The 15,187-nt window shown below is 41.4% G+C and overlaps 1 protein-coding gene across 2 annotated transcripts in view; it reads right to left on the minus strand.

The window, feature by feature from the left end:
• FRAS1 (Fraser extracellular matrix complex subunit 1) overlaps positions 1-15,187 on the minus strand; it is a 312,542-nt gene that overhangs the window by 119,509 nt on the left and 177,846 nt on the right. For both annotated transcript variants that reach the window (XM_088133146.1, XM_088133147.1), the window contains exons 20-25: positions 12,105-12,257; positions 10,043-10,189; positions 6,499-6,645; positions 3,733-3,873; positions 2,400-2,543; positions 1,496-1,636 (exon numbers count right to left, since the gene is read on the minus strand). In XM_088133146.1, the coding sequence (XP_087989272.1) occupies positions 1,496-1,636; positions 2,400-2,543; positions 3,733-3,873; positions 6,499-6,645; positions 10,043-10,189; positions 12,105-12,257 (873 nt within the window). The remainder of the gene's footprint in view (positions 1-1,495; positions 1,637-2,399; positions 2,544-3,732; positions 3,874-6,498; positions 6,646-10,042; positions 10,190-12,104; positions 12,258-15,187) is intronic.

Consider the following 15,187-nt stretch of genomic DNA (forward strand, 5'->3'; position numbering starts at 1 on the left):
GTAAGCTAATGAAGGAATTGGACTGGACTGGACTGTTTCATCGTTGTTCTTGGGCTGGGCCTGACAGTATATGAGACGGGTGGCCTATAAATACAGGTAGTCCCCATTTTAAGAATGAGTTCCGTTCCCAAGGTCTGTCCTTAAGTTGAATTTGTCCGTCAGCCAGAACAGTATTATTGTATAATACTGTATAAGTAGTATTGTGTAATGAACTTGAACCACTGTATATTTAACTTGAACCATTGTGTATTTAACTCAAAACATTGTGTATTTAACTCAAATTTTGCTACAACAGGCTCTGTTCTTAACTATGGGTCATCCTTAAACCAGGTGTTCTTAACCCAGGGACTACCTGTAATAAATAAATAATATTCACAGATCGCCAGGTGGCACAGGTCAAGTCTATGTTTATTAATTACTCTTGCACAACGCTTCCTCTGTAATATATAAAGTCACCATATTTTGTGCATCAATGTGTAAAATCCATCAGAAATTGATGGCTAACAAGAGTTCTCAAATGAGGACCTCACCCATATTTTTACACCCTTGTATTAATGTTTAATTTTAGCTCTTTTATCATTCTATTATTTGGGTTTCTATCAAATATTCTATTTTCACCTCATCAATTTTATAGTTTCAGTATTAATATTAATCAGAACCTTTAGTATATAGTTTGTAACACTATATAGCATCTTGTTGGTAATGTTAGCTTTAAGGCATCTTTCATATTTTATATCTCAATGACTCAACTCTTACTGTTGGAATGGTTGTAATAATTTTATGCTTTTATGTTGCCTGATTCTGGTCTGTGACCAAAATAGAATTTGAATTTGAGTAAGTGGAAAAGAGGGTATTATGAATCTCAAGAAGAAATTTCTAGCAATTTAAAGGCAATACCCATGATGCTTCAGGAAGAGTGAGGAAAGGATGCCCAGGGAGGCATAAAGTCAATGTTAGTCAACATCACCCTTTATTAGACCGATATGTACTATAAATGTATATTCTGTTCAAAATGCTTTACAGTCCTAAATTTCTCTCAAAGAATTCTCAGAGCTGTAGTTTGTAGGACAGCAGAAAATTTTCTCCAAAATTTCTCCCCAATGCAGACACGCGCAGAAATGTAACACCAGGTTTCTTCAGATTGACAATACTTCTGGTTGTATTCACTCGAGACAATAAATCACCATGTGTTTGGAGGCACTTCAGCTAATGTTAGTGCACGGACCCAGTCACCACAGATTACAACCTGTGGTTTATATTTTAGTGTACTGTATGTACTCAAGCCCTATGGTTTATTCAACAAACCATGGTTCAAACAAACTGTAGCTCAGTGTGGAGTATGAACCCAGTCTATGCCTGTGATGCAGATACACCACAAACACCTCTCATTAATTTTTAGCCTTGTAAAACCATTGTTTTGTTTTTAATCTTAAAAATGGGAAACTGTAGCTGAAGAATATTATAATCTCTGCTAGATATAATGGGAGAAACTCACATTTGCACTCCCGGCTCTGGGGGTTGCTGTGCAAGCCATGCCTGCAGTCAGAAACACAAAGGCCGTTCTGAAGAAAAGTAGTGGAATTACAAACTTGGCATCTGCTGGAACCGTCACACTCCAAGCATCCCTTGGGGCAAGCTAGCATAAAAGGAAAAGTAAGTAAGATGCTATGATAGGCATTCTTTAACTCAGAAAACAAGGTCACTGTTATGTAACTACTTTATCGATGGTCAATGATAGTTAAGTCCGAACTCATTTGCACTTGCCATCATGCTTGATGTTGTTGAAATCCGATGGCTAATTTAAAAAGCCACACTATTTTATTTGCTGTCAAATTTCAACTATGTGATGTTAACAAGCTGCAAAAAGGGGAGGTGGGCCAGTGTACCTGCATAAAGCCTCCTCAGCTTCCTCACTCATTATCAGGAGGAGTCTTACGCCAGCCTTTCCTGCTCTGTTCCCCAAATGCTTGAAAATGCAATTCCTAGCTAGTGCATATTAGCTAGGACTTCTGGAGTTGCAACTCCATCACATATGGAGGGTAGAAGGACTGGGATCATCCATCTAGCCTAATCATTATCTTCTCCAAAAGTTCCTGAAGATATCATGCACTGAATTTGCTTAAATACTGAGCTATCGTTCCAACCACACAGCAGAATACAAAGTAAAATAAGTAAGAGAGGACTTCTACCAAAATTGTTCCTATGACATATGCTGTAAATCAGTTTAAAAAAGGAGGGGGGAGGGGTTGATTTTGTTTAAATGAAGCATGGCTGCTGGAATAAAGATTTTGTCCCAATGGGTGAAATCTCGGGTGTGTACTTCTGCATTTTTTTTTAACCTATGCAGATTGCTCCAGGCATTCCAGCATGTTTAACTTTTAATCCCCTAATTCATTTACCTAGGCATATCTGCCCTCCATGGTCTCCATAGTACCGCTTTCCACAAGACAAGACACACTGTGATTCCAGGAGGAAGAACGGGGCCTGGCAGCGCACACATTTGCCAGGGCTATCACACTGGAGGCAGTGGTCATCATCGCAACCTGAAAAGCCCCGTAAAACATTCAGAAAGGGTTGTTTCTGGACTTCCATGGGAAATAGCAATTCACCTTCTGCTTTCCTCACTCCCCAAGAACCAGAACAGCAAAAAAAAAAAAAGTGTTATTTTATGCCAGATACTAGAGGAAGAAAATGTAAAGACAAGTTCAACTCCTAATGACTGCAACCATGAAGGTTTCTTAGCAGCATTATGGAAGTCAATGGTCAGTACCTTCTTCAGGAACGTTTTTCAATAGTTTTGAAATGTCCAGAATCTCCCATCCAAATCCCAATCAACACCAAGGTCTTTCTCGGCCTCAGCCCCTTCGCAACTTTCCTTTGGGCTCACTTATTCTAGGCTTGCCTGGCTTCCAAGATCTGCTTATTGGCATCAGAAGATCAGATCATTTGCTCCCCTGAGACATCCTCCATGGCAGATCTAGTGCCTTCTTATACTATATATCCTACATGCCATCCTTCCCAACCTGGTGTCCTCCAGACATATTAGGACCATAACCTCAAGGATTTCCAGCTGCTGTGCTGCGTGGGAATAGTTGAAGTTGTCCTAACACACTTGGAGGGTTGCAGATTTGGGAAAGCTGATAGAGACTGTTTTTCTGCTTTATGTATATAAACAGAAGTGGGAAGCTCATGATGGTTCTGTCCATGAGATGATGGAGATTAAGGGCAAACTTGATTCCTCCCTACAGAAGCATCCTACCCTTGGCCCAGACATGGACCTGAGATGAAGTAGCAGCCTGTTGCCTGAGGTAGTAGGGAATCCACTGCTCTCCCAACTATGCTGCTACCTCCCATTGTCTGCATTGCCATTCAACCTCAGAACAGCTACCCCATGATACATCACTTAGATAATTCCCATATAAGCTTTAAGGTGGCTTAGACAGCATCAACCTGTTCTTGGCCACATCCTTTGCAGCTTCTCCAAGGGACAAGCTAGGAAAGCATCAGGTAGGGGCCTGGACACACTTTTTCAGTTGCTTCAGCTATCTGTTAGGGGTGGCTGCTTCATTTTGCATAAGGGTTGAGCTGGTCCTTTGGAGACGTTACCTGTCCCATGAAAGATGAGTGAATTTCTTTAATGGCAACTGTTTGTTGTGATTTCTGGATTACGCCCTCTACAATGATTGAACAAAATTGGGCCTTAAGCCCCTGTGCAAAGACATCAAGACTTACTTTGACATGTTTCAGATTCCCTGTAAAATGCCAGCGGACAATGTTCAACACAGGCACCTCGGTGGAGAAGATATCCCTCCATGCACTGCAAGCAATCAGTACGGTTGGGACCATTGCAGACGTTGCAGCTCCAGTCGCACTCTGGCATAAGAAAATAGAAGAGAGCATCTCCAATAGAGCCACCATGGGCTCCCTTTATACCTCACCATTTTAATACATCACACCGCTACTGTCTGCAAACGCACTGAAGGGCAAAGGAAGAACAGCAGAACAGATGTAAGACGGGGAAGAAATGCCAAAAGAGATGGTCTTAAAATAACACAAATTCTTCCCTGGGGTTTAACATTTCCCAATTATGTTAACATGGGCACGTCTGCTCTTTTTCAATAGTCCAGATGAGAAGGCACAACATTCATCCTCCCTAGTGGCTATAGTTCTGATCAGCCAACATGGACTACAGTGAAACCATAAATCTTTTCGCTTTCACTGACCGGGACCTCTGGGATTCCCCATGAGCACTGCTAATTAAGCAGGCCAGATTGACAAGCAAGGTGACATTGCCTTGCAGTTCAAACACATTTTTAGAAGAGAATGTTGCAAAGTTAATCATCGGAAGACAACAACGTTCTTCGTCTCGCCCTCCACCCTAAGAGACGTATGTAATAACCGTACAAGGTACAGAAAGGAATCAAACTATTATTAGACCTATTTGGCATTTATTTCACACTAATCAAGGCACCTGGGGGGCTCAGTATCCAGAAAGCTTATATGACACACTTGATGACTGTTCATGAAGTAGCAGAGATGGGACAAGAGAGAAGCAAATACAAGGGGACAGGTGGTTAAGGTGAAATTTAGGAAACTCGGATAAGGTTCTATTCAAATAGACGTAGGCAACGTCCTACCCCCAAAGCCACATGTGGTCTCCAACTCCCTTTCTGTAGCCTCCAGACTTTCCACTAACTTTTCTGAATCAAAATTAATAGGATAGTTTCCCATCTCATGGCATAATCCTAAAATAGGCTTATTTTTAAGAACAACCCACTCCAAACTCCTCGACTGCACATTTAACATTTCAGAACTAAGCTCTGCCCACAGAGATGATACTGAACTCCAATTCTGCATAAGCTGTCCTGTTCACTGTAGCCCGTGAGTCTACCAAAGTATTAAGTGTGACTGATAGATTATCTGTTGGCTGCTTGTTTGTGGACCTTAACCATCCAGAATCATACCCCTGATCACTTTTTGTGGCAAATGACAAAAATTAAGGCCAATTTCCTAAAGTTTTTGTTAAATAAGGCTTTTTAAAAGTAAATTCTCTCAGCCCAGCTTGAGTCCCAATGACCACTTATTTTCAAAAGGCATCCAACTTCTGAAAAGAAAAGAAAGAAAGAAGGGGAATAAAAATTCCACCTCTACCCCACTCCAGACCCCCCTGGTCTCTGTCTTGTTCCCTGCAGCAATCAGAGGCAGAAAACTAGTAAAAATAAAGCAGCAGAGAAATAAAAAATGGGTTCCCATCACAAAAAGGTTTGCCTACAGAAATTGCTTTTTAATTTTCTTGGAGAGAGAAGCTTGAGCAGAGAGAAACTGTGGGAGTAGATATGAGTGGAGAGGAGGAGAAGGAGGAGGTGGTGGTGGTCTTTGGATAGCTACTTTCATGTTGCAGGCCACGCTCTGCTTTTTGGAAGCTAGTGGCAATAATTATCTCTCTGATAAGGAACTCGTATAGAGACGTTCTTTGGGTCTCTTTGCCAAAGCCTCAGCATTTCACCAAGGATAGCTTATCTCAGTCCCTGTGATAACCATATGGAAAGTCAATTCAACGCTATTATTTTAACATCTCGTTGAGTAAATATTACCGTAATACATCAGGATAAAAACAGTCCAGTGCGCTTTCTCTAGATGCAAAGGATGAGGATTTATTTGACATCAAGGCAGAAGAAGGTTGTTGGATGGTGAAACAAGATAGGAATTTAGATGAGAGCAAAATTAAGGGCGTACTGGGATTTGTGCCCAACTCAATTTTCGATCTCTTGGTCCTGCATTCAGTCTTAGATAGTCTACAATGAATTCTAGTTTCCATTTGTTTCAACATATTCATTTCCTGAGCTAGCAACTGGATGAATAAAAAGGCCTTTATTAAAGACTCTGCTCCTTATTTTCATTGTGTTTAAATCTTGACCTTGATTGTTAAAAGGGAGTAAGATCAGTTGTCTCAGGGTAGCTAATTATGAGATAAGTCACTAAAGAAGATGGAAAGAATTTCCTGTTGATAATACATTTAATAATGCAATTTTGTTAAGGTCAGAAAAGGGCAAGACCACAATATTCTTCTGAAACTGGATTTTCTTTCTTGGAGCACGCCACCAGAAGCAGGCAGGCTCCCTTTGTGTGTCTTCAAAAACCTCTCCTGAAGTACACTTGCAACATTTCCAGCAAATATATAAAACCACTTAAACCAATGTTAAGGGGCGGGGGGAGGGAGACGCGGGATTTACCAAATTAAACTCACTCATCATTCAACTAACCATTGAGCAAACAACAAATTCCAATCCTTGGCCAGAATTTACCCATGACAGCAACCATGTGGGTGTGAGTGTACATGTATACGGGTGTGCACGTAGGGAGATGGAGATGAAGAGAACAAGCTACAATATGGCAGGAGAGAGAAAGGTAAGGAAGGGACCACAGAGGTGGTTTCACACATTAAAACTAATCATTGTTACTAAGACTCAACATTAGCATTTTGGGGATTCCTTTCACCTTGGCATGTTCTGGTAGACAAATCAAGGAAATACTGTGGTGCACACTTATCATACTGGCACTCCCCAAACAGTAAGACTTTGGATGGGTCTTTGCAGGAAGTACAGCGGGATTCTGAATCACAACTTAGACATGGGTCACTGCAAGCTGGAGAGAAAGATAAAACATCAAGACTGATCAGTTTTCACATTAAGAACTGAAGTTATAATAATTAAGAATTACGAACTCTGAATCTCCATTTCAAAGAACCCTTCAGACCTCTCTCTATGGGGACAAGCTACAATATGGGGATGACAAAAAAAAAAAAAACCAAATTACTGAGCTACATCATGTATAAAAAACTTTGAATGTCAAAGAATCATATAGCTGAGAGGTGCACCATTTATATAAACCCAAGTTCTACATTTCATCACTGACCAGCATATCAAAGTCGCAGCATAGTGGACAGTCCTAGGCCACAAATTAAAATTGATTTTAATTTATTTAATTAAAACAGTTAACATGATTACCTCCCTATATATTAATACATTTCTTCCTTTGGTACATTAAAAATTAAATGCACTAGCCACGCTTAAAGAGCTTCCACTCTTTAGGGATGCAATATAAAATCCAAACGTATTTTGGATGAGAATGCAGGAAGGTCTAAGTAGACATCATGTTAGGGAAGACATCCATTTGTTAGAATGCTTTACAGGTAGTCCTCAAGTTACGACCATTCTTTCAGTGACCATTCAAAGTTACAACAGCTCTGAACAAATGGTATTTACGCCCAGTCCCCGAAGTTACAGCCCCGTGGTCACATGATCAAAATTTGAGCATTTGGCAGCCCACCCACACTTATGACTGCAGGGGCACTTCAACCCCCCATCTGCCTATCTCCCCCCATCTCTGCTGTTTTGGCCCCCGGTCACAGACTTCAGGAAGAAGGTTTTGTGTGGCCAGCAGCTGCCTCACGAAGGTGAGGCCAGGCACGCCTCATCAGCAGAGGGAGCAAGAACACAGCGAAGGTCAGCTGGGGCAGTCCAGTGCAGGGCAGCGAGGGCAGCTGTGGCTTTGTGCCACGCTGCTGGGCTGGAGTGCCTGGGGCTTCCTGGGGCAGCAGTGGCTTTGCGCCATGCTGCTGGGCTATGCTTGGGTGGCTTCAGCTGCGGTGCTGGCCTAGGGTGGCTACAGCTTTGCACTGTGGCTCAGGGGCTTCTTGCAGCCTCAGAGCTGTGGGGTGCCAAGAGGCCCTGAGCTGCAGTGTGGCAAGCAGCCCCAGAGCCCCATGGTTCTGGGGCTGCTTGCTGCCCTGCAAGGCAGGGTGCAAGGCAGCCAAAAAGGCAGAGATGGTGGGGGATAAGTGGTTGGGGGGAGTTGAAGGGGAGGTAGTCCCTTTCTTTGGAAGAACTGAGGCTCAGGGCTGGGAGGGACCAAGCCGGGAATGGCTTGAATTGGGTGGGTCCTCAGCTAACGACTGGTGGGATTCTGTTAGCAACAGCAGTAAGAAGTGTCGGGATTGCCATTGCTAAGTAATGCAGTCATGTGACATCGCGCTTTATGACCACATCACTTAGGGACAGAAATTCTGGTCCCAATTGCCAATGTAACCGGAGGACTATCTATAATTTGGATTCCTGCAATGACCTTAAATGGTCCTTTCCCACTCTACAGTTCTAATTCTCTAATATCAAAATTGTAACATAACATAAACCATTGCTAATAGCTCTTCTCAGCCAAAGTCTGTTTCTTCCCATCTAGACATGAACAGCCTCCAGACAGAGGTCAGTGCCTCAACAGCTTAAGCTTCTACCTTGAGCAGCCAAGGGTAGAGATGGAAAGCTGGGTATCATCAGCATACTGACGATATCAAACTCCAAACCAACAGGTGACCTCACCCAGCGGTTTTATGTAGATGTTAAATAGGAAGGGGGAAAGCATCAAACACTGGGGCACCACACAAGTGATTCAATCTCTCCCCTCCAGTCAACACCAAACAGAACAGACTACTGAAGAAGGAGATGAACCGCTGGAGCAATATGAGAAAAATTTCTTCCTGACATGCTAGCTTTGCACCTACGAGGGAAAACTGACAAGAGGGCCACATTTAAACATAAGCACAAGAGCAGATTTGAGGCAATGTAGTTCCAAGAAATCAGCAGATGGAGCCCTGCACACTTTAACAGATTAATTGACAGAATAAATCGTACAAGAGTGAAGACACGAACTCTTTGAGTTAGTGCAGCTTCAAAGTGTTCATAGTCAAAAGCTAAGCCTTCTTCTCCACTAACTTTCTTCCTTTAAGTTTAAGGACACACAACTCTACATTGCCTGCCCACTTCTCCCAACCCAATCCATAGTATAGTATCTCTTGTATCTAATGTTCTATGCTATGGCATCTCATTCACTTTATGAATTCCAGAGAGTGTCACTAGGCTTAATTAATTAACAACTGTAACATTAAGAAGATATGTGGATTAACAGAGCGAACAAATGGCTAATAATGAGATGTATTATCATTTACAAACTTCCAATATACCAATGACACTTTATTCAAAACAACAGCATAAAAGCAATATAAAATTTACAGAGTAAGCTACTTAGATTTGTCTGTGGTGCACTTTTACTAGCATCAGTTGATATAAATGTTTGCCAGCCTGTTTTTCTGTAATCTCTTAAAATGGTATCTTTCTCAGCCTACCATACAATGAACTACACTAAACATCTTGGATTAGTGCTCACATCTTAATTTTAGTTGGATTTCTCTCCTCTCTCTTCTCTGGGAGCGAAGGTAATGGCAATTTAGCTTGTCCCGACTGTGGAAGTCATAACGCAGTTTGCTCGCTTTGACTTAGCGCATTGCATGAACTCAGCCATTGCAGCTTCTGAGCCAGGTAACGTAGTGCGCTGAGAGAACCCCACCAATTGTGGCATATCTAGCAAGCCACAGGATTAATGGGATGCACGAACCCAATGCCATCCAGACATGCCGCAAATGACCCCATCATTTAGTGTGATTTAGCATGGCTTGCGCAGGTAAGAATAGACCACAGTAAGCATATCTTTATCCGATGCTCTGGGAATCCTTTTTAGCTAAACACAAAGGACAAAGAGGCACTTTTGGTTGAACAAGTATAAGACAGAAAGTTTGCTGGGCTGCAAAACTCTGGAGGGTCATGAGATATCAGCAAAGCGGTAGGAAAAACTAACTCTTTGCTGGCATCTCATGGTCATCTGTATTTTTTGCAGCACTAACGTGCTCTAGCAAACCGTGCAGTTTTCTCAGCAGCAGTAGAAAGTTGGCTTTCTGCTACCTTTCTTCAGGATGTTGCTTGACTTCCCAGTCTAGCCTACAGCATTCCTAGATGGCCTCCCATCCAAGTACTAACCAGCCCTAATCCTACTTAGTTCCCAATCCCAAACAACATCAGCCACGTACAGACTGCTACCTGCTAAGACTTCTGAAAGCATTCAGCACATATAAGCATTTTCCTTTTCCCTAGCTCCACCGGACTCCTCTAAAACATTGTCCCAAATAAAACTCAGAGACTGAAGCACCACATACGTTGGCAGTGAAGGTTCTCATCCTGATAGAATCCAAGGGAACAGGCCGAGAGGCATGAGCCAGTGTGAGAAAGGACAAGGCTGGAGTCACAGGAAGTGCAGGAGAAAGGGCCTTCTCCTCTACAGGATTTACAGGAAGGGTGGCATTCTGGAAGGGAAGAAGTGGAAGAAGGCATTTAGAATGCAGCCTCTCCTGCTCCATGTGTATGTAACAGGAAGGGTGTTGGACTCAGTCTGGGCTCAAATCTCCACTCAGCCATGAAATAGTGTGACCTTCTTCTCTAAACCTCACAGAAGTCTTACAAAAATAATATGAGTACATCCCTGTGTGGAATCCTCCTCCTCTTTAGAAGGTAGAACAGAATATGTACCAACAATAATTATTTTTATCACAGAATGGACAGCCACTCTGCCTGGCTCTGCCTCTATTCACCTTAACATTAACTTGTGTTAACTAGATAATTATTCATTATAGCACTGTTTCTCAATCTTGACAACTTGAAGTCCACACATCTTCAAGTTGCCAAGGTTGAGAAACACTGAACTACAGTTTCACCCAAAACATTATGAATTAAGTTTCTGCCCAATCAGTGATTAGAACCCAGGTTCTTTTAATTCACTGCAGCATCTATCCCGGCAGTGACAGAGATAACAGCTAAAAGATATTGCAGCTATCAGGTTCTCAAATCATCTTCCTTTATTTTCCCCACTTGTTTGCTTTATTTTGCTTGGATCCTGCCTGAATTAAGGGATATACTTAAATCACTCCAGTGCAACATTTATACATGGAAGAAGGACTTCTTCAGCCCAGATTTCCCCAACCTCACTCCCTCTAGAGTGTTGTGACTACAAGTGCCAGAATTCCCAGTCAACATGGCCAGAGAATAGACATTCTGCAACCTGTGGCCCCAATGCATTTGGATGCCTTCAGGGCTGAGTTCCTGGCTGGAACTGTTCACCCACATTTGGTGGACTTAAGTGAACAGGTTAGCAGGAATGCAGAGAATGTAAACTGTCAGTGGATATGCTGAGGGCTAGAGATAAGGGAAAATCTTGGAAGAGGAAAGTTACCTCTTCAAAGAAGGCAGTGCTGCAAGGGAATGTGATGGGATTGAGTTCTGACTGGGTATGAATTCCCAACTACCATTCCTGCTCACATGCGAACTGTCAATTCTTTATACGGCTTCTGTTCCTTGAATATAATAAAGACAGTATATCTAGCCAAGTTTGTCCTTGAATTATTAGGAGTGTGAGTGCCAGGATGGGTAAAGCTGTTCCAATCTCTCCATTTTTCAGTTCACATTTGCTCATTCCCCAAGAGAATTTGCTCATCTTTTTGTGATACAGAAAAATAATATTCTTAAATTTTGTAAAAAAAATACAACGTAGCGTTTAACCCTTGATAGGACTTTCTACCTTACTGGGAATCCTACTTTACTGGAAACATAATGGAAATCTCCCCCTTTCCCCCTGTAGTGATTGAGAAGCTGATGCAATAAACCAATGGGACATCACAAATGACTGATGAACTCATATTATTAAACACCTGGCCCATCCAGATGTTGATGGACTCTCATCACCCCCCCTCCAAGCCAGCAGTATCAATTGGTATTAATATCAATTATGGCAGTTACTATCCAATACATTGGAAGAACATCAGGTGGTGCACGATGAATCAGAGAGTAATTACATACAGAATTGACAGGAAGAAGAAAATCATCAGAGACAGCTTTAAAAGAGCATTTGCATCGACAACTATTCATCATGATAATTATATATGCTCTCCAGAGGGTGAATGGTTCTGGATATCAGTCACTTGGGAATTGGAGGACAATCATGTATTTCTATCTAGCTCCTGAAAATGTCTTGGGATTCTACAGACTTAGATAGGGCTTTGGTCTGATCCACCACAGCAGTATTTTTATGTCCTTATGAATAATCTTATCATTAAGGCTTCTGAAAGCAGATGCACACGTTGAAAAAATTATTTATCTGATGTGAAATTAATTGGCATGTCAAATGTGTTGATTGTTAGTGCCCCCGTTTTCTCAGGCATTACTCACTCTGACACACTCCTCCGCGCTGGTAAAATCCCACAGGGCAGCCTGGCACGCAGTGGTCTTTCAGAAGCAGGTGATGGATATCACGGCACCCTAGGCAGACGCTTCCTCTGTTTTGGAGATCTGCCACACACAACTCACAGAGGGGATGACAATCTGCACACAGAAGACCAGAAAGCTTGGCACAGTTGGATTTGATAACAAGTCCATTTCCTGAATGGTCAAAACTGAATCATCAAAGTGAGACTGTAACTTTTAAAAAAGAGAGGCCAGTGGAGAAATTAGCCTATTTGTGCAATAATTGTGCAATTATTGTCAATGAAGCCAATCTGATACACTAATTATATGCCATCAAACTGGTGTCGACTCTTAGGGGCCACAGAAATAGATTTTCTTCATGACGATCTGTCCCTAACCTGGTCCTTCAAGTCTTAAAATTATCTGATGCATTATTTAACTGACTAATTAATTAATTAACTAACTGACTAACTAACTAACTAATCTTGCAAAAATAGACTACTCATCATTGGGCTACTAGACTAACCCAAAATCATCGGATTACAGTGCTGGTTCTTCCATTTAGTTGGTACAGAATTCTGGCAACTGCTCCTAGTTCTAACAAGCCACAGCAATTTTCTGTTCACACACACATGTCCATCCATATGACACATACTGTAGCAGTGGATTCCTAGACAGATGGGGGATGGCACTTAATATTCTCTCAGGTCTTTTCCAATCCTTCCATTCTATGATTCTATTCCATTCTGTGATTCTATTATCTATTCATGTTAATCTATCAATTTGCTCATATTAGCAGTGCAAAGTCTCTATTTCCCTGGGTACACAGAGAATAAATGAAAGCTACAGAAAGATTCCCTCTGCCGGGAGACTTCTGGTGAAGCCGTGGTGAGCTAGAGTCCCTACCAAAGCAGGATGGCGTTTACGGCCAAGATTGGTGGCTGGATGCTGGATCCTAGCCAGTGAAATTTCTCCAAGAAAGGAGAGATTGTGAGATTGCCCGTGTGCACTCTGGACACCCACTCCTCATAAGTAGACTGTAGGAACCGAGATTTTTGCAGTCAGCTTATGAGTTAAGCGGCTGGGAGTGGAGGATCTCAGCTCACAGTTGTAATGCAGCCTTTATGGACACAAAGCTCAATGAGCCTCATTTCTTAATCACCTTTGGAATTACTTTTTACTGCTTTTGAAATATTAAGAACCTTCAGAACAGCAAGTCTTTATTGCATTCACTGTGTGAATCTCCTTCTCCTTCATGAAAGAAATTTTAAATATGAGTTAAAGGATTTAGAAAAATATTATTTTTTGGAATAAACAGCAAAAAGGTGTTTAGGGTGTTGATTTTTGGAAAGCTAGAAATGGACTAAGGGTCCAGATGAATTTGAAATAAGAACTTTAAATTAATTATAAGAATCCTTCCCATGGGAAACTGTGGTTGTTTTGGGGTTTTTTTGGAAAAAGAACATGATAAGATGGGACTTTGAATGTTGGACACCAGAGGAATCCAGAAGAAACTAAAGATTACAATTAAAGGAGAAGAATACTCAGATTTGACACACTAGTACAGAATGGAGCAAAACACTTTAACAGTGGATGTTTTTATGGAGATTTGTGAACTATGGACTCAGAAATTAATTTTAAGAATATCTAACATCGTAGATGGATGAGGCGCAAATGTTGCTACAGAAGAACAACAAGCTATACTGGATAAGACGGAAATTGATTTGAATGTGGATTTAAACCTGACAAGTTACAAGTATGATATGGAAAAAGAGGATATACTGGATATGCAAATGAAGCTGGTTGATGTCTTGATATTTGAAAAGGACATACAAATATCAAACCGGAAGAGTTGATTTGGATAACTTTTTTTTACTGGATTTACAAAAGAGATCTATTAAAGTTTTGAAAGATTTGCTGAGAGGAGACAAAGAGAAGATGAATAGAAATCAAGTTCGAGGACATTATATAAAGGGATTAAAAGCAAAGATTGTTAGTACAGGGAAGGAATATGGAGTTGGCTTATTTGATCAAGGTTAAAATAGTTACTTAGTTATCTCTGGTAACTCTTAATGGACTTTTGCTGATTAGGAGTGAATGATGAGGCTTTAAGATTTTGCTTATAGTTAAGAGATGAATATGGACAGAAGAGAGCATTTGTTGTATTTTAAGATCTGGTCATTGGTTACCAAAATTGTTTGTACGTCTTGACGAAGGGAGAAGTTACTTATTTTTTTTTTCTTCCCCCCCCCCCCTATTTTTCTATTTCTTTCTTTTCTTTTTTAATCTTATATTTTTGTAGTTTGTATTAGTTTTTATTTTTTCTAATTGTAATCTTCAATAAAAATTATTAAAAAAGAAAAATCCCCTTCTGCCTTACTGGTACCATTGCGGAAACTTTAGGAGCTTGTACGGACTGCACCATATGATTCGCCTGTCTGATTCTCCAGTGTTGCCCACCTGAATCAGTAACTGAATGTGCTTTATTGGATTAGATTGCAGAGATAATGAAAACTGAAATTGTGCTGTTCTGCCTAGCCGGATGTTCTCACTAAGCCTCCATGTAGCTGTCAGTCACCGTTTTGCAAATGCATTTATGTATCAAAAATTGGAACGAAAATACTATATAACCCAAAACTCTGATGTGTATATGGAGCTTTATCATACCATAAGGTGAACCCACCATACAGTGGTACCTCGGGTTACGAACGCCTCTGTTAACGAACTTTTCGGGTTACGACCAGCTCCGGCTGCAAAAATTTACCTCGGTTTGCAAACTCCGCCTCGGGTTACGAACCGGATCCGCGGCCATTTTCCCTCCCGTGACACGGTCCGCGGCCATTTTTCCCCCCCTGACACGTGGAGGGGACTCCCCCTCCAAGCAATAGCCGCCTCCCCGTCCTCCACGCCAGAACGGATTAACGGTAATTACATTGAACCTTATGGGGAAATTTGCTTCGGGTTGCGACCAGAGTCACGGAATGAATTAAGTTCGTAAACCGAGGTACCACTGTACTTACTTTATGGAGACAGTGGCTCAATAGGGATTTTGAACCTTATTCTTCTTG

The sequence above is a fragment of the Python bivittatus genome, unplaced genomic scaffold (genome assembly GCF_059951505.1).
Source record: "Python bivittatus isolate LINGU-HERP-01145 unplaced genomic scaffold, Pbiv_v1 ctg000070_np1212, whole genome shotgun sequence".
Lineage (NCBI taxonomy): Eukaryota > Metazoa > Chordata > Lepidosauria > Squamata > Pythonidae > Python > Python bivittatus.